The sequence below is a fragment of the Theropithecus gelada genome, chromosome 1, assembly GCF_003255815.1.
Source record: "Theropithecus gelada isolate Dixy chromosome 1, Tgel_1.0, whole genome shotgun sequence".
Taxonomy (NCBI): domain Eukaryota; kingdom Metazoa; phylum Chordata; class Mammalia; order Primates; family Cercopithecidae; genus Theropithecus; species Theropithecus gelada.
The window spans coordinates 87,664,779-87,687,393 of NC_037668.1; the positions used below are offsets into that span (position 1 = coordinate 87,664,779).

Genomic DNA, 22,615 nt, shown 5'->3' on the forward strand with positions numbered 1-22,615 from the left:
CCAAACTAATCTTGTATTAGAAAGTGCAGCCCTTATCATTGAGAAAACCCTTAAATACCGTATATATCTGCATAATAGATGCAGTGATTTTGCCAACTTGGAGCCTGTCAGTTGATCATCTACATTGGAAGGTGATTTCTGTCTGTCCTACTTCAGCAGCTATACCAATGTTCATGATGATTCTTGATCATCATTCAGCATCATTCAACAGCTATACCAAAGTTCATGATGATTCTTGATTGAGAGCATACTACAATTGAGGGCTTCATAGTTCTGCTGGAATTCCAACAGGGCTGGCCTGAGAAAAATCCAAATAATTAGCAATCAGAATTGAGGAAACCTTCTAATAGGAAAAGAGAGAATGGGAAAATGATTTCTACCTAAAGAGCATGCTAAAAATGGATTATATCCATCTCTGAAGGACAGAAACCTTAATGCAGCCTTGGAGGCATCACTCATTTCTTCCTCCTTCCTTAATGATTCATGGCCTTACCGTTTTCTGATGATTTTTGATGGCAGATATTGTGAGGGCAGAGATAAGAGGATTTAAAAGATATCAAACTTAGCCAAAATCTGACTATACCTAGCAACTATTCTATAGTTTGATCTTTTTATGTGAAGAGAAAGAAGTAGTGATTGAGAGAGTGATTAACTTAATTAAAAATAACAAGGAAAAGACTAGATATGTGTTAGGGATATCTTGATTGATTGAGATTAGATAGAATGTAGATGATTATACCTGTGTTGATGGGGGAGGAAACCATGCAGAGTAAGTAAAGAGATGAAAAGGAAAATTGAAAGAGTTGCATTTCCTTTCTGTCTTTTATATGCTTTATATTATTTTCTTTTTTTTTCCCTGGGGGCTTGGAAAATAGAAATCGTCTCATGCATGGCGGCATCTCATATGTGCATATATACGGTATTGTAACTTCTCTAATACAAATATTATTTTAAGCCACACTAGAGAATACTTTTAAAATGAGGTCTTTTTGGAAGAGCACATTTTGGCTTGCAGTGTTTTAAAGACAAATGTCTTTATTATTTTAATATATTGGTATCCAACTCATATTTCAGATTATATATTTTAAACACTTCACCTATACAGTAGGTGTGGAACGACTATTGCAATTTAAAGTACTGTTTTTTAAAAGGAGAAATTGTATGTTTAAAATTTTGCTTTTTAACAATATTCAGTTGCTTCATTTTGGTGTTAGTTATTAAAGGATTTGCAACTATAATAATAAAATTGTATTATAAAGGTAATTATTTTAGATCTTTAAGTTTGTTCCTCATAAGAGGCTCAAAATCTTAAAATTTTTATTCTGAATAATTGAGTTTCTAAATATTTTAATGTTTGATACTCCTCAGTATGTCACATTCAGCTTGCATTTGCTGTTTTTCAAGTTCAGATTTAATTTTTATTACATTCAGAAATATGAGGCATTTTTCTTTCTGTCGTATGCTTTTATATTTCATTTTCTATTTTTCCTTTCCTTTTTGAAGTAAAAAAAAAACCTAAAAAGTTTATGCTTCTTAAAGTGTGTTACTAGAAATACAAATTTAAAAAATATTTATAATTTTGCCTGGTACACCTTCAAAAGAAGGTAAAGAGATTTAGATGTCTGGAAAATTGACCTTTGTCAAGATAGTCATCTTACAGCAATTTTTTTTAAATTTTATAGTCCAGCAAATTAAAGCAGAAGTTGGAAGCTCATATGTAAGTAAAACTGATATTTCTTTTCAAATATGAGAAGGGAGGAGTTGTAAAAGCCTCTAAAGTTAATCTCCTTTTTGTATTTTGTTTAGAAAAGCAAATATCCTGATGCTAATTGATATACTTGCTGCAAAAAGTGAAAAGCACGCTAAAGATTCAGCCTGCCTGCTACCCCCATCCCAAACTCCTACATTTTTCAGTTGTTAATATCATTTCAAAAGTTTAAAAAAACAGATAACTATCACAACTAGATTATATGGGATGTTAAACGTGTAAAATATTTTACTTTCTTAGGAAGCAAGTGTGGCAAGGGAAACAATTTAACCTTTTTGGCACCTGCTATGTGCCTGTTTACATCCTCATGACAACCCCTGTAGTCAGGCAGACAGTATTCCCATTTCACAGGTGTGGAACCAAGGGTCAGAAAGCAACTTGCCTAAGATCCACAAATGTTATATGCCAGAGACCAGTCTCCATGCTTTTTCTACCACTTAGGGAAAAACTCACAGAGGTCCATGAAGAATTACAGAAGAAACAAGAGCTCATTGAAGATCTTCAGCCAGATATAAATCAAAATGGTAGGTATCTGTGAAAACTTGGATCAGACAATAGTTTATCCAAAGACTTACTCTTTTTTACTGAAGGATGCAAGGTCTATGTGTAAATTTTTGCACAATGTGTAGATACATATATTGTAAATAAGGACTATGATAATTTTTAGTGCTGAAGTCAATAAATGATATATTATTAAAGCAAAAAATAATAAAATGAATTGATGGATATATGGGAGTATCAAACATTAAAAAATAAAATTAATCTGTGGAAATGTGGATAAAAACGATTTCAAATCAGATTGATATGACCTTTAAAACATTGTGTGGAAATTCTTTGTTTTTCCTGTGATTGTGCTTACTGTAAGGTATATTTGCTACTTATACTTGATAGAAAGGAGAAAAACAGCTAAATAAAGCAGATTGTAGATTTTTTTTTAAGGGTCAAATAAATGATTGAGGATGTGTTGGTTGTATTTCAAAACTTTTAGATAAGAATTCACTACAAAGAATAAATAACAGGCTTTTCTTTTAAGTTCTCTTATCTGTCTTTAGAAAATAAACATAAATATAATTTTATGTGAGGATGAAGTATTTTAATAGGTAGTAATTATTAATAACTGATTATGTTTCATTTTATTTTTACTAATAGTACAAAAGATCAATGAACTTGAAACTGCTCTTCAGAAGAAAGATGAAGATATGAAAGCAATGGAGGAAAGATATAAAATGTACTTGGAGAAAGCCAGAAATGTGAGTGACTTATCTTTCAGAGTTCAAGACTTTGTGGCCTGTGTTTTAGCAAGGCCCATTTCACCGGATTTTTCTGCCATTCTTGTATCTGTATCTAATCACTTCTCTCTTAACTGTATTACCTTACCTGTCAGGTTTCTGTGGTATTTCCCGATCAGTTCTCATACTCTTAGTCTCACTCATCAGTGTCAGATAAAATAAACCATAGCTAATAGGAACTGTTTAGACATAGACTGTAGTGATGTCAGAGAGAGTGATGGCTATAAAGTATGGAATCTTTAGTTCTTGGCAAAATAAGCCTAGAATTCTTTTTTTTTTTTAATTGTACTTTAAGTTCTAGGGTACATGTGCACAACGTGCAGGTTTGTTACATATGTATACATGTGCCATGTTGGTGTGCTGCACCCATTAACTCGTCATTTACATTAGGTATATCTCCTAATGCTATTCCTCCCCCACTCCCCACAATAGGACCCGGTGTGTGATGATCCCCTTCCTGTGTCCAAGTGATCTCATTGTTCAGTTCCCACCTATGAGTGAGAACATGCGGTATTTGGTTTTCTGTTCTTGCGATAGTTTGCTGAGAATGATGGTTTCCAGCTGCATCCATGTCCCTACAAAGGACACGAACTCATCCTTTTTTATGGCTGCATAGTATTCCATGGTGTATATGTGCCACATTTTCCTAATCCAGTCTGTCACAGATGGACATTTGGGTTGATTCCAAGTCTTTGCTATTGTGAATAGTGCCACAATAAACGTCCGTGTGCATGTGTCTTTATAGCAGCATGATTTATAATCCTTTGGGTATATCCCCAGTAATGGGAAGGCTAGGTCAAATGGTATTTCTAGTTCTAGATCCTTGAGGAATTGCCACACTGTTTTCCACAATGGTTGAACTAGTTTACAGTCCCACCAACAGTGTAAAAGTGTTCTTATTTCTCCACATCTTCTCCAGCACCTGTTGTTTCCTGATTTTTTAATGATCACCATTCTAACTGGTGTGAGATGGTATCTCATTGTGGTTTTGATTTGCATTTCTCTGATAGTGAGTGATGATGAGCATTTTTTCCTGTGTCTGTTGGCTGTATGAATGTCTTGTTTTGAGAAGTGTCTGTTCATATCCTTTGCCCACTTTTTGATGGGGTTGTTTGTTTTTTTTTCTTGTAAAGTTGTTTGAGTTCTTTGTAGGTTCTGGATATTAGCCCTTTGTCAGATGAGTAGATTGCAAAAGTGTTCTCCCATTCTGTAGGTTGCCTTTTCACTCTGATGGTAGTTTCTTTTGTTGTGCAGAAGCTCTTTAGTTTAATTAGATCCCATTTGTCAATTTTGGCATTTGTTGCCATTGCTTTTGGTGTTTTAGACATGAAGTCCTTGCCCATGGTGATGTCCTGAATGGTATTGCCTAGGCCTTCTTCTAGGGTTTTTATGGTTTTAGGTCTAACATTCAAGTCTCTAATCCATCTTGAATTAATTTTTGTATAAGTTGTAAGGAAGGGATCCAGTTTCAGCTTTTTCTACTTATGGCTAGCCAGTGTTCCCAGCACCATTTATTAAATAGGGAATCCTTTCCCCATTTCTTGTTTTTGTCAGGTTTGTCAAAGATCAGATGGCTGTAGATGTGTGGTATTATTTCTGAGGGCTCTGTTCTGTTCCATTGATCTATATCTCTGTTTTGGTACCAATACCACGCTTTTTTGGTTACTGTAGCCTTGTAGTATAGTTTGAAGTCAGGTAGTGTGATGCCTCCAGCTTTGTTCTTTTGGCTTAGGATTGTCTTGGAAATGTGGGCTCTTTTTTGGTTCCATATGAACTTTAAAGCAGTTTTTTCCAATTCTGTGAAGAAAGTCATTGGTAGCTTAATGGGAATGGCATTGAATCTATAAATTACCTTTGGCAGTATGGCCATTTTCACAATATTGATTCTTCCTCTCCATGAGCATGGTATGTTCTTCCATTTGTTTGTGTCCTCTTTTATTTCACTGAGCAGCGGTTTGTAGTTCTCCTTGAAGAGGTCCTTTACATCCCTTGTAAGTTGGATTCCTAGGTATTTTATTCTCTTTGAAGCTATTGTGAATGGGAGTTCATTCATGATTTGGCTCTCTGTTGGTCTGTTACTGGTGTATAAGAATGCTTGTGATTTTTGCACATTGATTTTGTATCCTGGGACTTTGCTGAAGTTGCTTATCAGCTTAAGGAGATTTTGGGCTGAGACACGGGTTTTCTAAATATACAATCATTTCATCTGCAAACAGGGACAATTTGACTTCTTCTTTTCCTAACTGAATACCCTTTATTTCTTTCTTCTGCCTGCTTGCCCTGGCCAGAACTTCCAATACTTTGTTGAATAGGAGTGGTGAGAGAGGGCATCCCTGTCTTGTGCCAGTTTTCAAAGGGACTGCTTCCAGTTTTTGCCCATTCAGTATGATATTGGCTGTGGGTTTGTCATAAATAGCTCTTATTATTTTGAGATACATTCCATCAATACCGAATTTATTGGGAGTTTTTAGCATGAAGGGCTGTTGAATTTTGTCAAAGGCCTTTTCTGTATCTATTGAGATAATCATGTGGTTTTTGTCTTTGGTTCTGTTTATGTGCTGGATTTTGTTTATTGATTTGCATATGTTGAACCAGCCTTGCATCCCAGGGATGAGGCACACTTGATCATGGTGGATAAGCTTTTTGATGTGCTGCTGGATTCGGTTTGCCAGTATTTTATTGAGGATTTTTGCATCGATGTTCATCAGGGATATTGGTCTAAAATTCTTTTTTTGTTGTATCTCTGTCAGGCTTTGGTATCAGGATGATCTTGGCCTCGTAAAATGAGTTAGGGAGGATTCCCTCTTTTTCTATTGATTGGAATAGCTTCAGAAGGAATGGTACCAACTCCTCCTTGTACCTCTGGTAGAATTCGGCTGTGAATCCGTCTGGTCCTGGACTTTTTTTGGTTGGTAGGCTATTAATTATTGCCTCAATTTCAGAACCTGCTAATGGTCTATTCCGGGATTCAACTTCTTCCTGGTTTAGTCTTGGGAGAGTGTGTGTGTCTGGGAAATTATCCATTTCTTCTAGGTTTTCTAGTTTATTTGCATAGAGGTGTTTATAGTATTCTCGATGGTAGTTTGTATTTCTGTGGGATCGGTGGTGATATCCCCTTTATCATTTTATATTGTGTCTATTTGATTCTTCTCTCTTCTTTATTAGTGTTGCTAGCGGTCTATCAATTTTGTTGATCTTTTCAAAAAAACAGCTCCTGGATTCATTGATTTTTTGAGGGTTTTCTATGTCTCTATCTCCTTCAGTTCTGCTCTGATCTTAGTTATTTCTTGCCTTCTGCTAGCTTTTGAATGTGTTTGCTCTTGTTTCTCTAGTTCTTTTAATTGTGATGTTAGGGTGTCAATTTTAGGTCTTTCCTGCTTTCTCTTGTGGGCATTTAGTGCTATAAATTTCCCACTACACACTGCTTTAAATGTGTCCCAGAGATTCTGGTATGTTGTATCTTTGTTCTCATTGGTTTCAAAGAACATCTTTATTTCTGCCTTCATTTTGTTATGTACCCAGTAGTCATTCAGGAGCAGGTTGTTCAGTTTCCATGTAGTTGAGCGGTTTTGATTGAGTTTCTTAGTCCTGAGTTCTAGTTTGATTGCACTGTGGTCTGAGAGACAGTTTGTTATAATTTCTGTTCTTTTACATTTGCTGAGGAGTGCTTTACTTCCAACTATGTGGTCAATTTTGGAATAAGTGCGATGTGGTGCTGAGAAGAATGTATATGCTGTTGATTTGGGCTGGAGAGTTCTGTATATGTCTATTAGGTCCACTTGGTGCAGAGCTGAGTTCAATTCCTGGATAGCCTTGTTAACTTTCTGTCTCACTGATCTGTCTAATGTTGACAGTGGGGTGTTAAAGTCTCCCATTATTATTGTATGGGAGTCTAAGTCTCTTTGTAAGTCTCTAAGGACTTGCTTTATGAATCTGGGTGCTCCTGTATTGGGTGCATATATATTTAGGATAGTTAGCTCTTCCTAATGACTTGATCCCTTTACCATTATGTAATGGCCTTCTTTGTCTCTTTTGATCTTTGTTGGTTTAAAGTCTGTTTTATCAGAGACTAGGATTGCAACCCCTGCTTTATTTTTGTTTTCCATTTGCTTGGTAGATCTTCCTCCATCCCTTTATTTTGAGCCTATGTGTGTCTGCATGTGAGATGGCTCTCCTGAATACAGCAAACTGATGGGTATTGACTCTATCCAATTTGCCAGTCTGTGTCTTTTAATTGGACCATTTAGTCCATTTACATTTAAGGTTAATATTGTTATGTGTGAACTTGATCCTGTCATTATGATATTAGCTGGTTATTTTGCTTGCTAGTTGATGCAGTTTCTTCCTAGCATCAATGACTTTACATTTTGACATGTTTTTGCAATGGCTGGTACCTGTTGTTCCCTTCCATGTTTAGTGCTTCCTTCAGGATCTCTTGTAGGGCAGGCCTGGTGGTGACAAAATCTCTTAAGCATTTGCTTGTCTGTAAAGGATTTTATTTCTCCTTCACTTATGAAACTTAGTTTGGCTGGATATGAAATTCTGGGTTGAAAATTCTTTTCTTTAAGAATGTTGAATATTGGCCCCCACTCTATTCTGGCTTGGAGAGTTTCTGTGGAGAGATCTGTTGTTAGTCTGATGGGCTTCCCTTTGTGTGTAACCCGACCTTTCTCTGGCTGCCCTTAACATTTTTTCTTTCATTTCAACTTTGTTGAATCTGACAATTGTGTGTCTTGGGGTTGCTCTTCTCGAGGAGTATCTTTGTGGCATTCTCTGTATTTCCTGAATTTGAATGTTGGCCTGCCTTACTAGGTTGGGGAAGTTCTCCTGGATGATATCCTGAAGAGTGTTTTCCAACTTGGTTCCATTTTCCCCGTCACTTTCAGGCACACCAATCAGATGTAGATTTGGTCTTTTTACATAATCCCATATTTCTTGGAGGCGTTGTTCATTTCTTTTTACTCTTTTTGCTGTACACTTCTCTTCTTGCTTCGTTTCATTCATTTGATCTTCAATCGCTGATACTCTTCCAGTTGTTTGAGTCAGTTATTGAAGCTTGTGCATTTGTCACGTAGTTCTCGTGTTATGGTTTTCATCTCTGTCAGTTCTTTTAAGGTCTTCTCTGCATTGATTATTCTAGTTATCCATTCATCCATTCTTTTTTCAAGGTTTTCAGTTTCTTTGTGCTGGTTACGTAGTTCCTCCTTTAGCTCTGGGAAGTTTGATCGACTGAAGCCTTCTTCTCTTAACTCGTCAAAGTCATTCTCTGTCCAGCTTTGTTCCGTTGCTGGCAATGAGCTGCTTTCCTTTGAAGGGGGAGATGCGCTCTGATTTTTTGAATTTCCAGCTTTTCTGTACTGCTTTTTCCCCATCTTTGTGGTTTTATCTGCCTTTGGTCTTTGATGATGGTAATGTACTGATGGGGTTTTGGCGTGGGTGACCTTTCTGTTTGTTAGTTTTCCTTCTGTCAGTCAGGACCCTCAGCTGTAGGTCTGTTGGAGTTGCTTGAGTTCCACTCCAGACCCTGTTTGCCTGGGTATCAGCAGTGGAGGCTGCAGAAGATAGAATATTGCTGAACAACGAGTGTTGCTATCTGATTCTTGCTCTGGAAGCTTCGTCTCAGGGGTGTACCCCGCCATGTGAGGTGTTGGTCTGCACCTAGTGGGGGATGTCTCCTAGTTAGGCGACTCGGGGGTCAGGGACCCACTTGAGCAGGCAGTCAGTCCGTTCTCAGATCTCAACCTCCGTGCTACGAGATCTGCTGCTCTCTTCAAAGCTGTCAGACAGGGGCATTTACCTCTGCCGAGTTTTCTGCTGCTTTTTGTTTAGCTATTCCCTGTCCCCAGAGGAGGAGTCTACAGAGGCGAGCTGGCCTCCTTGAGCTGTGGTGGACTCCACCCAATTCGAGCTTCCCAGTGGCTTTGTTTACCTACTTAAGCCTCAGCAATGGCGGGTGCCCCTCCCCCAGCCTTGCTGCCGCATTGCTGCTGCCTTGCAGTTAGATCTCAGACTGCTGTGCTAGCAATGAGGGAGGCTCCGTGGGCGTGGGACCCTCTGGGCCAGGTGTGGGATATAGTCTTCTGGTGTACCATTTGCTAAGATCCTTGGTAAAGTGCAGTATTAGAGTGGGAGTTACCCGATTTTCCAAGTGTTGTGTGTCTCACTTTCCTTTGGCTAGGAAAAGGAATTCCCTTCCCCCTTGTGCTTCCCAGGTGAGGTGATGCCTTGCCCTGCTTCAGCTCTCGCTTGTCAGGCTGCACCCGCGGACCAGCGCCAACTGACATGCCCCAGTGAGATGAACCCAGTACCTCAGTTGAAAATGCAGAAATCACCCATCTTCTGTGTCGCTCACGCTGGAAGCTGGAGGCTGGAGCTGTTCCTATTCAGCCATCTTGGGCGCCGCCTTCAGCCCAGGATTCTTATTTGCTAGAATCTTTGCAGATTTTCTAAGAATACAGTTTTTCTAGAAACAGCAATATGAACATTTTATCTTTTGTAAAAATTTAGCGTTTTAAACATATTTGAAATTGTTGTATCATTTAGTTTTAGATTAGTCAGTTAAACACTTTTCAAATGTTCATCAGACTCAAGGTTTAACAAGGTAGAGGTTTACTTCATAGTCACATTGAGTCCAACCATAAATGGGGAAAGGCCACCACTTCTCCATGTAGTCATTCAGAGTCCTAAGCTGACAGAGATTCTGCCTTCTTCAGCATAGGGACCCCAGGTTCACTTGACCTTGTCCGACTAGTACAGAAGAAAGACAGCCTAGATTGCATAGGAGATATGTAATGGGCGAGGCCTGAAAACAGCATAAATCACTTTCACTCCCACTTTGGAGTGCAGGCATGTGACCACACCACATTTATGGAACAGACTTTGCAAAAGTGAAATAATGCCTACATAATACTTAGTTGTGTGGGATATAACATAGTTTACTTAAGCATTATCCTACTATTGGAAATAATCTGTATTCATTCCCTTTTCCTTTTTTGCTCCTATAAATAAGACTATAGTCAACATAATTATACAGAAAAACTTTCTCTTTATTTTGGTTTATTATCTTAACCTTATTTCCTAGAAATGGAAGTATTGAGTCATAGGATAAGACCATAAGATGCTTGATATGTATTTCTAAATGACATTTTAAAAGGACTATAATTAATTAAAACCATGACAATGAATACCATATTCTTGCCACCATTGAATAATATCATTTAAAAGACAATTGCTTGCTTTCATAAATGTGATTTTTTTTCCCATTACCTTATTTGGGGCAAGAGGTTTAAATACTGGTTAAGATACTGGTTAAAGTAATAACATATGTCCATTGTAGAAAATTCAGAAAATATACAAATCACAACCATTTATCCCTTAGAGATAATAAACTATGATTTTATTTTTGTAATTAAATTCATATAAATTATTCAATGTATTCTGCTTTTATGGTGTGCATTCCATGAGGGCAGCCACCATGTCTCCCATAAATTGCTGAATCCTCATCTGCCAGTATCTGCCAGTATCTGCCACATAGTTGTCACTCAGTAAATGATTTTTGGATGAAAGAAGGAGCCACAATAATATTTTGGTATTTTACCATCCAGTCTTCTTTTACCTCTATAAATATAGATGAAATTGTCCTAACTCATTAAATAATTTTAAATATTTTTAATAGTTTTATAACTACATCATGCTGATGTCCCTGTTTGAAATTTATGGTTTCGCTGGAAATATATTCTTGACATTTCTGAATTGGTTTTCTAACAGAATGCTATCTTCATAGTTTAGCTCTTTACTACATTCTGGTTAAACATATCTTTTTACTCAATTTTTAGTAATAACATAAATGCGATTCAGCACCCTACCTTTTGCAAATAAAATCACCAGCATTTATTATATTGATCTTATATATTGAATTACACTTGACTAGATAATAATAGTAAAAAAGATTATTGTTAAGAATTTCTTCTGTGTGTGTTATTCTTACTTTATAAAATCAGTAAGTTTCCTTAGAGTTATTGAATTCATTTTGATTTTTTTAAAAATTCTCAAGTCAAATAAATATAGAAAGAGTTATTTCAAGACTTTAATTTCTAAAGTTTGAGTATTGAAAAGGCTGAATAACTATGTCCATGTACTGAGCTTTGGAGAAGGGAAATTTGATTTTGGAATGGGGACATTTATATTTTTCTTGTTTATTTATACTGTTTCTTGTATATAGAATGAGTTATTTTTGTTATCCCAGTTAGGATTGTAAAACAAGCTACAGTTAGCTCTTGGATGAATTTGTGGATTATTTTCCACCTTACACAGTTTTTGTAAGATATGTTCTATATGTTTTAATACTTTAAAATATAAAGTGAGCATAAAATTGTTTTCTTTAAATAGGTAATAAAAACTTTAGATCCCAAGTTAAATCCAGCATCAGCTGAAATAATGCTACTAAGAAAGCAGTTGGCAGAGAAAGAGAGAAGAATTGAGATTCTGGAGGTAAAACTTTTATATTTACCCATCTCTTAATTATTTTATAGAATCCTGGTAATTAACTGTTGTCATATATTTGCCATTAATGATGACGTTTTACAAGAAGTTAAAAATGTCATGTTTTAGCATCCAGGGTGTTTATTACAAAGCATCTCACTGGCCACCCAGTAGATGGTCTGTGTGTAGCTCATATACCCTGTTTATATGCAGCGTTGTAGCTCTTCTTGTCAATAACGGGCATTATATGGATATCCCTGACTTTCTAATAGAGTCCTGCTATAATGTTTCTTTTTAAATTATGCAAATATGATTTCATTTGGGGGATAAAAACCTGACCTTTACTGTCTAAAAAAGATACTGTGCTGACTCAGTCAACCACATTTTTCTTACCTTCAGCCGTTTCTCACCTGAACCTAAACAAACTTATTAGTAGTGGAATTTCTGGCAGAAGGAAGTACTCACAGAATCCTAGTGAACTCCTGAACTAAAGTGGCAATCTTAGTTATTAATCATGCAAAATTATATTAGTAATGGCATGCTCTCATTAATTAGCTGAGTCTAAATTTTAAAGATATTTTAGTGTTAGTGGTTATATTATTTTTATGATACTTAGGTAAGTATGTCACTATGGAATTATGTATTCTTAGATTTATAATTGAGCACGTTCTGGTTTCCTTTGCAAAGTGTTTTACAAAACTACTATATTTAATACTGTAGTGAGATTTGATGCTATTCTTGAAGTAAATATATACTACCTTTCAATAACATATGCATAATTGCAGAGCCATGTTGAATTCTACATACTGGCCTTGAAATTCTCATAAATGGTATTCAGTTTCTTTTTTTTTTTTTCTTTTGATATGGAGTCTTGCTCTGTCGCCCAGGCTGGGGTGCAGTGGCATAATCTCGGCTCACTGCAGCCTCTGCCTCCCAGGTTCAAGCAATTTTCTTGCCTCAGCCTCCCTAGTAGCTGGGATTACAGGTGCATGCCACCATGCCCAGATAATTTTTGTATTTTTAGTAGATGGGGTTTTGCCATGTTGGCCAGGCTGGTCTGGAACTCCTGACCTCAAGTGATCCACTCTCCTCAGCTTCCCAAAGTGCTGGGATTACAGACATGGGCCACCACACCCAGCTGTATTCAGTTTCTTTTTAAATCATCTAGGAATGTTATATTTCAAAGAAATGCACTCTATTTATGTACCTTTTTCTTGGTATTTGAGCAAGTAAGTATGAACTGTGGTAGAAATATTTTTATTGAAAGACTTAAAGACTTTAACATCCCCTCCTCCGTACATCCATATACAACACCATTCTTCCTACATCCATAGTACAACACCAACTTGATATGCCCTTGCTATTAATGCTTGTCCAGGCTATGTTGTGTGTTCTCAAAAGCACTGAGTAAGGAGATCTGTCTGAATAAATGCTATTAATTCTTCAAGTTCTAAGTCAAATATCTCTTTCTTTATTAAACTTTTCATGTATTCTTTAGGGGAAGTTTAATACTGTCTCACTCTCCACAGTGAGTCCATGTACTTTGAACTCATGAATTTATTCCACAACAGCATTGGTTTTCTTTTTGGTATATGTGTACATGTCTTGAGGGCAAAGACTGTATCTTTTATCTCTGTACCCTAACATTAAATATTACATAACTCAAAGGCCAGGGTTGCAGCATTATTAGTAACTTCTTGTCTTAAAATTGTTGCTTCTCCTGTCTGGCTCGCCATCTTCTCATCTATAAAATGATGAGACTGGGATTGGATAATTGCTGAAATCTAAGTTGCTCTGTTTATGTCCCAGTAAAAGTCAGTGAAAATATACACTATTGTTGATGTTTGAAATGTACATCCCCAACAGATATAATGAGAAAATAGTCCCTGTAACTGTAAGACTCTGAGGAAAAGCTTAGGTTAAGTCACAGCACTTGGGCGTTTAATTTGTGTGTATTCATCTAGACCACACTGCAAAAAGTAAAAAGAAGAAATGTAATGTAAATAGCAGAGACTGTTCTATCTGCCATCCCTCTTGGGAATTCTGTGCCTGGACTGGGTGTGAGTCTGAAGAAGAGCATCACCTCTCTTTTGGGCTTGGTTCTTATATACTTTTTGTATCATGAACATCCTATGTATCAAGATAATAGTATTTATATAAACCAAACTATATCTGGTACTCAAGAAAAGTATGTCAGTCTCTGTGATGGCACATAAATATGGCTATGGAATCTAGTACACAGGCCACCAACAATTAAGAGAGAAAAATTTGTATTAAACTTTATAGGCAACTTAAAAAGATTTTTTCCAGGTATTTTTGACTATGTCCTCTTTCTCCTTAGTTTTGACTCCTCCACAGGTGCAGCTCTGTTTTGTTTACCTAGGCCAGTTGTTACTTTTTTCTCTAGATATGGGGGGCAGTAGCCTTAAGATCACCAGTTGTGTATATTTATGTTTAAATCACTCTCTTCTACCAGTAAATTTCTTGAAATAAAAGTTTATTAGTCACAAATCTTATTCCTTCCTAACGGTGTTGTGCATGCATTTGTGCTTGATTCAGTTTACATTTGACTACATTGTGTGTCTCACAAGTGCAATCTTTAGATTCTCTCAATAATGAGCATAGTGAAGAAATTATTCTGTCTTTAGTAATTTGGGATAATTTCTGGGATTTTAATTGTCCTCGTATCTTTTTTCAGAGTGAATGCAAAGTGGCAAAATTTCGTGATTATGAAGAAAAACTCATTGTTTCTGCCTGGTATAATAAGGTGAGCTGAAGTTCAGCAAATGATTGGATGAGAACAGTGTTTAGCAAACTTTTTTGACCAAGTACAACATAAGAAAATATATTTTATTTTATACCATAAACCAAGACATAGCATGTGTATGTGTATGACTGAAACAAAAGTTACCCTGTGTATTGCACTCAGATATTTTGTCATATTCTTTTTTAATGTTGATTCTAATCCACTAAATTGATTTTGTGACTCATCAGCGTTTAGCTGATACATATGAAGCACAGTTGTAATAATTCTTAAACCTCTTTTAATTTGCCTTATTTGAGCTGAAACATTCAATTTTTGCCCATAAAAGATTTCTGAAGAAATATGAAGATCTGTGTAATGCAAAATTAAATGCTTCTAGTACTCAGTATTTATTTGAACATCCTCTAAAGCCTCAGTGGGTCCTTTACTGTATTTGTTACTTTATTTTTTCTATCCAGGGGTCACTCCTCATCATTGTCTCTTTGTCCTACCAAGGAGAAAATAGCATAGTTTGAAATGTGTTTTATTTTGTCATTGGTAGTATCAGTGGGATATTTTCAAGAGTAGCATTTCATGATATATGGGGTTCTTTTGTATTATTCTAGTCAGTCAGATACGCTATTATCTACTTTTATCTCTTCTTATTTATACAAAGCCATATCACTTATTAACTTCCCACGTGTGAATGTTGTGCTCCACCAGAAAGCACTAGCTATTCTTCCTGAAACATGGCTCATGCTTTCATGACACCATGCTTTTCATCTGAGCTCTTTCCTTTCTTCTGTTGGGTAAAATGTGGCTTAAAGGGCCCTGAAGGAAATTACATGTGAGGTATTCTCAGAACTTTCTCTCATGAGTCAGTCACCCTAGTTGAGATCAGTGACTATGTATTATTTATTTGTTCTTCCATGACCTCTTAATACATACATCAGTGAAGATATTGTAGCCAAGTTGTCCATGATTGATTCATTTTTTAACCTATATTTGTTGAGCATCTAATATCCATGTACTGTACTAGTTACTAGTGATGCTAAGCTCAGTAAAATTGTGTTATGTGGTCTAGTGGGAGAGTAATGACTTCCCTTATAAGAAACTCAACAGCCAATATATGATAATTTATCAGGTATCAATATCGAGATAGACTATAGTAAATTTAAACTATACTGGTGGTTCTCAAACATTAACATGCCTCAGAAGACTTGTTAAAACACAAATTGCTAGACGCACTGGCAGAACTTCTGATTCAGTAGGTCTGGGTAAGGCCCCTAAATTTGTATTTTTAACAAATTCCCAGGGATGCTGATCTTGTTAATCCAGGGACCACCCTTCAAGAAACTTTGATCTAAGCTGTTCTATTGTGACATGTCTGCTCATAGGTGATAGAAGGATGGCCCAAACACAAAAATTTGTTATAATTAAGTCTAATTCCAGGCCATTATTTTAAGTTACTATTTTAAATAATTTTAAATTTAGTGGATTAGAGAAACTGGATTTTGTGCCTTCTTACTAGCATTACCATTTCACAGATTAATCAGCTTCTGAGCCCTTATTTTCTATAAAAATGAGGAAAGCCTTAGCTTTATAGGTTGGTTTTAAGGATTAAATGCCTTTGTGAGAAGCCCTTGGCAAACTCTGTTTAGTCACGTTAAATAAAAAATATATGTTTTTTTTTATTTTTCAGAGTCTAGCATTCCAGAAACTGGGGATGGAATCTAGACTTGTGAGCGGCGGTGGTGCCTGCAATGACACTAATGCATGTACTCCTGCACGGTCTTTCTTAGCACAGCAACGGCACATCACCAACACCAGAAGAAATCTCTCTGTTAAAGTCCCTGCTACAACATCTAACTAAAAAAAAAAAAAAAAAAAAAAAAAAAAAAAGAAGTGTCCTTAAAATATTTTGTACCTTTCAACTAAGTACCAGATTGATAAAGAAGGTTTATGATGCTGGATATCAGGTATTTTAAAATCAACATGCATCAAATTAATTTTGCCAGTTGACTTCAAAAACAAAGTATATAATTAGCCATCTCTCTGCAGGAGCACATTTGAATAATTGGGGATGTAATTATACACACATTTCAAACAAACATTTGTCTTTTGAGTGTATTATAATTTCAAATTGGCCTTGTGTATTTTAGTTAAATGTTTTCAGTTGTACTAGTAACTTAATTAATTTTCAATAGTTATTCAGTAATACTTAATCTTAAAACATTATCTAGATTTGTTTAATTTTTTTTGTTTTTTGTTGATTTATATAAAAACAGTCGAGGCAGGCACATGGAGAACTATGCAAGGGTGATTTGAGTTAGTATATACAAGGCTTTACTTCTGTCCCCTAATTCTTCCATTGAATGTGTACCTCTACCTTGTCATGTCATGGAAGATACAACATTTGGAAGATTTGACAATTAGAATGACTTTGGAATAATAAAATTGATTAATTGGAAATTTTACATATTCTGAAAATCTCATACTTCTAATTTGTACCTATGGCAAATAAGGGCTTCTGGACATCATGTTTAAAATGTTAAGCATAAGAAATAAACTGACATTTGTAATAGGCAACTTTCTGATGGAAAGCAAGCAAAATATATATATACTTTTTGTGAAATGTCTATATACTTTTTAAGGTAATTAATAAAGATTTCAGTTACTGCTTTTAAGCATAAAATTATATTTAGCTTCTGCTGAAAAATTGTATCATGTAATAATTTTGCTTCATTGAAAAGGGATGTTGCAGTGATGAAACAAGGTGGGGTCAGTTTGATTTTGTTTACTTATTAAGGAGTTTATCTTGGGCTCAGTTTGTGGTATTCAGTTTGTTTCTGCTCAAAGCTCTTATTTTCAAAGGCGTTACTTTTGAACTTTTGGGGTCATTTTTAAAAGTTAGCACTTAAGAATTTTAGTTGTGTTAAATATGTGCTGTCCTATATCATAGCCATGAGCCATATATGACAATTTAAATTTAATCAATCATAAACTCAGTTTCTTGGTTGCACCAGCCACATTTCAGATGTTTAATAGCCACATGTGGCTAGTGGGTACCACACTGGACAGGGCAGCTATAGAATATTTCCATCATTGCAGAAAGTTCTAGTGGATAGCACCATAGTAAGTCTTTTTAAAGTAACTTGGAAATACTATTTGATATTAGATGTTAGACCACAAAAAGAAGAAACATATTAGGACTATTTCGGATATAAAAAGGAACTGAATTGTGACATAATTAGCACCTTACATTCCATACAGTTGAATACCTTATGCTGTGACAACCGTAGTTAATCATTTCAGTGCTGTTCAGCGTACATACCTCTCAGCAGTGTGTCTAGAGCGGGATCAGCAAACTTTCTGTGAATGGACAAAGAGCAAATATTTTAGTAAATGTCTTAGGCTTTGTGGACTACATGAGCTTTGTTGCAGGTACTCAACTCTGCCATTATAGAGTTAAAGCAGCCATATACAATATATAAACAAAATGGGCATGGTTGTGTTTCAGTAAAACTTTATTTACAAAGACAGGTGGTAGGCCAGATTTGGCTTGCATGCTGTAGAGCTGTGGTCTAAATTTTATTCATAGCCTTTCTTTGCAAATACAGTGTGAGTATTGTTCCATTTACAGTGTTATTATTTTTTAGATATCTGGTTTTTAGATTTTTGCCTGGTAACTTTTTACTGAAAATACAAGAATTTCATACTGCATTTGCATCTCCGAGATTAGGGAGCACCTGTCAGGATATTTTGTTCTATCAGGGTTACTTCTGTTGACTACCTCCTAGATTTTGATACAGTTATATTGTTGAGTTTCATTTTCATATATTATTGTAGTATCTGCTTGCCTGTGAACTTCTGGTAAAATAAAATAAGCCTTTGAAAATATTTTAGCATGGTATTTAACATTTTCTAAATATTATGGCATTTTGACATATTTTAGTCAGTGAAGACATCTGCCCCTTTGGTGTTTCTACTTGCTTATGATTGAGATTTTACAAACTCTTCAAGCTCCGTTTTAATGGAATTTATTGTAAAACATTAACTTTAATAAATTAGTGTTTTCACAGATCAGATCATTATACTTGGAATTTCTAAATCATGCAATTTCTGGATAAGGACATAAGGCTAGATTCATTTTTCTTAATAGAGGAAAAGCAAATTTTCTGATTTATCACTTTTCTAGTTGATAAGTAGAATTTAAAATGTTTGATATGTAAGTATTTATATAAGACTAATGTAATTTAAAGTTCTGTATTATTGTGATTAATTATATAGAAATTCAGGAACTGATCAGAAGTGAGATTCTTTTCCACATCTGATTAATGTAGTGAGTTGACACCCTGTGGGTGGTAAAGCATTATAAACATTTCATCATGAACCATGATTTATACACATCTGTGTTGTAAGGGAGGCTTGAGTACATCTACCAATAAAGAGATATTCAGCATTTGTGTATTTGATAAGGAATTAAATGTCCTAGTGATTATAAAGTAAAACCACAGACCAATTTGAAAATGATCTTCAATGTTGAGCACTTGCTTTAACATTAAAATTCCTTTTCTTTTTAAGGCTAAGCGTGTGTACATATGGCATTGATGTCTATGTTGAGATTAACTCATGTATTGAAAAAAATTTGAAGTTTATTTTTTCAATGAATAAGGCTGTCAAATGATTTAGTATAGATTAATGATGTCTTTTTTAGAAATATTATAGTGAGTATTCCTCATTATGTCATCATTTCTGATAATTAGAGTGCTAATTTGAATGTTAGATAATGTTTTCACATCTATACCTATTTCTTTCTAGGGGCACATCTGACCATGGGGCTTGGGGGTGACTTTTAGGCCACAGTAGTGTCTGTGTTAGGTTCTCTAAATGTGTATTTAATGAAAAACATTCCTATGTAAAAATGTGTGTATATGAATGTATGCATACATTCTTATTGTGCACCTGTACATTGTGAAGAAGTAGTTTGGAAATTTGTAAAGCACAAACCATGAAAGAAAATAGTGTGGAGTTATTAAATGATGTAGCACAAATGTAATGTTTAGTTTATAAAAGGTCCTTTCTATTTTCTATGGCAAAGACTTTGACACTTGAAAAATAGAACCAATATTTGATTTATTTTTGTAAGTATTTAGGATATTATTTTAAATAAATGATTGTCCATTATCAATATAATAGTTGTGAAATGATTTAAGTAAATAAACTTTATTCTTCTGTGTCTGTTGATTTTGATGGGTTTTTAGTGGGCATAAATGCATGTTTATTTGCTGCATTAAATAGAGGACTGAAAATATTTAGGTTGGTAAAGAAAAAGTAATTGCATTTTTCTAATTTTGTTTTTCCTTTTTTTGGGGGGGAATGAAAAGATACATTAAATGATTTGGGAATATATCTTTTTATGTCTCCAATTTCACCTCTGGAACCTAGACATCTTGCATTAACATGGAATCAAAACATTTCTGGGGCCGGGCGTGGTGGCTACACCTGTAATTCCAGCACTTTGGGAGGCCGAGGCAGGCAGGTCACTTGAGGTCAGGAGTTCGAGACCAGCCTAGCCAACATGGCAAAACCTCATCTCTACTAAAAACACAAAAATTAGCCAGGTGCGGTGGCGCACGCCTGTAGTCCCAGCTATTTGGGAGGCTGAGGCACAAGAATCACCTGAACTTGGGAGGCAGAGGTTGCAGTGAGCTGAGATTATGCCACTGCACTCCAGCCTGGATGATAGAGTGAGACTGTTTAAAAAAAAAAAAAAACCCCAAGACATTCCTGGGTAATATAATTTTAGAGACTGCTATTTATTCCTGAATATCCATTCTACCCCTCTTACTTTAGTGATAGAATCCCATATTTTAGCTTGTTAATCCAGGAAAAAAAGAGAAAACCAAAACTGTGCTTCCCAGATTCCTATATAATTAGGTGGGATACAGCTTTGTTCTAGATATCTAGCTTGAATGTACACAATTCACATTCCTCTGAAGTTCCAGGGGATATGGAACTTTCAAGCTTCTCTCATTGGCTTTGGCTTTTGACAGCTTGACTATCAAAGATGGTCAATTGTGGATCTAGGTGTGGACTTCTTCAAATTTATTCTATTTGCAGTTGAGTTTGGATCTGCAGACTAATGCTTTTCATTAAACTTGGGAAATTTTTGGCTATTATTTCTTGAAACATACTTTCTTCCCCTTTCTATCCTTTTCTCTGGTACTCTCATTATGCACCTGTTTATACTTGGTGTCCCACATGTCTCCAAGTCTCTGCCCATTTTTCTTCATTCCCTTTTGATTCTGTTCCTCAGAATAGATCATCTCATTGATTTATCTTCAAGTGTATCTCAAATGTGCTGCTGAGTTCCTCTAGTGAATTTTTTATTTCAGTTAGTGTACTTTTCAAATATAGAATTTCTAGTTAGTTTTTAAAAATTATTTCTAGCTCCTTATTGTGATATCTTGTACTTACTGTACTTTTCAAATCTAGAATTTCTAGTTAGTTGCTGTTTTTTATTTCTAACTCCTTATTGTGATATTCTATTCAGTGGAAAATCATTCTCATATTTAACTTAATTCTTTAGCTAATAATTAATTCTTCAGGCTCATTGAACATACGTAAAGCTTTTGTCTAGTAAATCCAATGCCTGGGCTTCTTTAGGGACTGTTTCCAGTAACTTCTTTTCATCCTGTCTATGAGCCATTGTTTTCTGTTTCTTCACATGATTCATAATTTTTTATTGGAAATTTGGCATTGTAAATAATATTTGGAAACTCTGGAAATCAGACCCCACCCCATGGTTTATTATTGTTCCTGTTGTTGCCTTTTGTTTAGAGACTTGAACTAATTCTGTAAAAATTCCATTCTTCATTATGTGCAGCCACTGAATTCTGTGCTTTTTAAGCAAAGTGTTCAGCTAATTTTGGCCAGAGATTTCCTTAAATGTTTTGAAATAAGTCTCTCAGCCTTTCCCAAAGGGCTCTACGTGTGTTTTGGGTTATACCTTTAACACACCAGCAGGTAGTTTACAATTCTATCGTAACCTTAGTTTCTTGCTTACACAGACCCCCACAGTCAGTCAGAGATGAGAGATTAGGGTCTTTCCAGGCCTTTGCCTGGGCAGGCATGTAGCCCTCATGTGTGCATGGCCTTCTAGATTCCTAGGCATATGTTAGAGTGTTAGAAGCCCCGGTGGGCATCTCTATTCCCAGTGTATCCTTTTAATCCTCTGTTAGCTCCAACTTGTATTGCTACCTTGGCTTACTGTAATGTTGCACAATTGTCACTGATTTTTTTTTTTTTTTTTTTTTTTAAACAAATGTCCTGTAGTGTGGTTCGCACAGAATGAGTGTTTAGTAAGGTAAAATAAAGACAAGTTCTGAGAATGGGGCTTTTCAAGGAACTGCCAGAGAGGTCATATAATGATAACTTTCTGGGAATGGGGGCCTTTGGGGTGCTCTAAACCCATTCTGCTCCCTCCAGTGGCTGCTTGATCATTGTTATTCACAGGTACCAAAATTGTGAGACTGTTGCTTTTAAGGATACTTGAGAGCTGGGGAGAGGAGAACTGGCATACGGCAAGTTAAAACAGAGCTCCCTGTTCTTGCTGAGAGCAGCTCTTCTTTTTTTAAAACAAATGCTTAGGTTGTTGGGTGACTTCGTTTAATTTTCAGCATTCTGGAATGTTGATTTTGATTATTTTTGCTCATGTTCTCAGTGCCTTTATGGAATGGATTTTTGGAGCTCCTTAACTTACCATTTCAGAAGCTCTCTCTACAAGTCAGATTTTTGAAAGTAGGAGTGACCTTAGTAACCAATATTTAAAACCCACCTTTTCCAGAATGTGAAATTAAGGAATATAGAGGTATAGGGCTTTCTGCATGGCTACAGAAAATTTATGGCTCACTGCAGCATTATGTCACTTGGCTGCTTGCTCTCCCCTACCCCTCACCCCCACTATATGTCCAACAAACATTTCCTGAGCATCTGCTAGGCATGAAACAGGTACTGAATGTGTGTGAACAAGACACAGTCATCTCTGAAAAGCTCATTTTAATTGGGAGACTATATGGAAATAGGAAATAAAATATTTTAAATTATCAGGGAATGGAGGAAGAAGCAACTAACCAAGAGTTAAGAAAAATGTCATTGGAGAGTTAATATTTAAGCTGGCCTTTATAGGATGAATAGGAGTGTACTAGGTATAATTAATCATTTCTTGCAGAAAAACTAGCTTCTATAAAGACGTGAAGATGCTGAAGGAGCTGGCCTATTTAGGGAAGTAATAGTTCAGTACTTTGGCAGGAGAAGTACTAAGAGATGTAA

At 35.8% G+C, this 22,615-nt stretch overlaps 1 protein-coding gene across 3 annotated transcripts in view; it reads left to right on the plus strand.

Moving 5' to 3' along the window:
* Positions 1-19,520, plus strand: part of HOOK1 (hook microtubule tethering protein 1) — a 69,563-nt gene extending 50,043 nt beyond the window's left edge. For 2 of the 3 annotated variants that reach the window (XM_025362169.1, XM_025362178.1), the window contains 6 exons: positions 1,683-1,717; positions 2,210-2,292; positions 2,918-3,018; positions 11,446-11,547; positions 14,237-14,305; positions 15,984-16,311. In XM_025362169.1, coding sequence (XP_025217954.1) covers positions 1,683-1,717; positions 2,210-2,292; positions 2,918-3,018; positions 11,446-11,547; positions 14,237-14,305; positions 15,984-16,154 — 561 coding nt within the window. In that variant the 3' untranslated portion in view covers positions 16,155-16,311. Of the gene's footprint in view, positions 1-1,682; positions 1,718-2,209; positions 2,293-2,917; positions 3,019-11,445; positions 11,548-14,236; positions 14,306-15,983 lie in introns of all 3 variants that reach the window. The other variant, XM_025362160.1, reaches the window with a different exon arrangement.
* Positions 19,521-22,615: the final 3,095 nt, after the last annotated feature.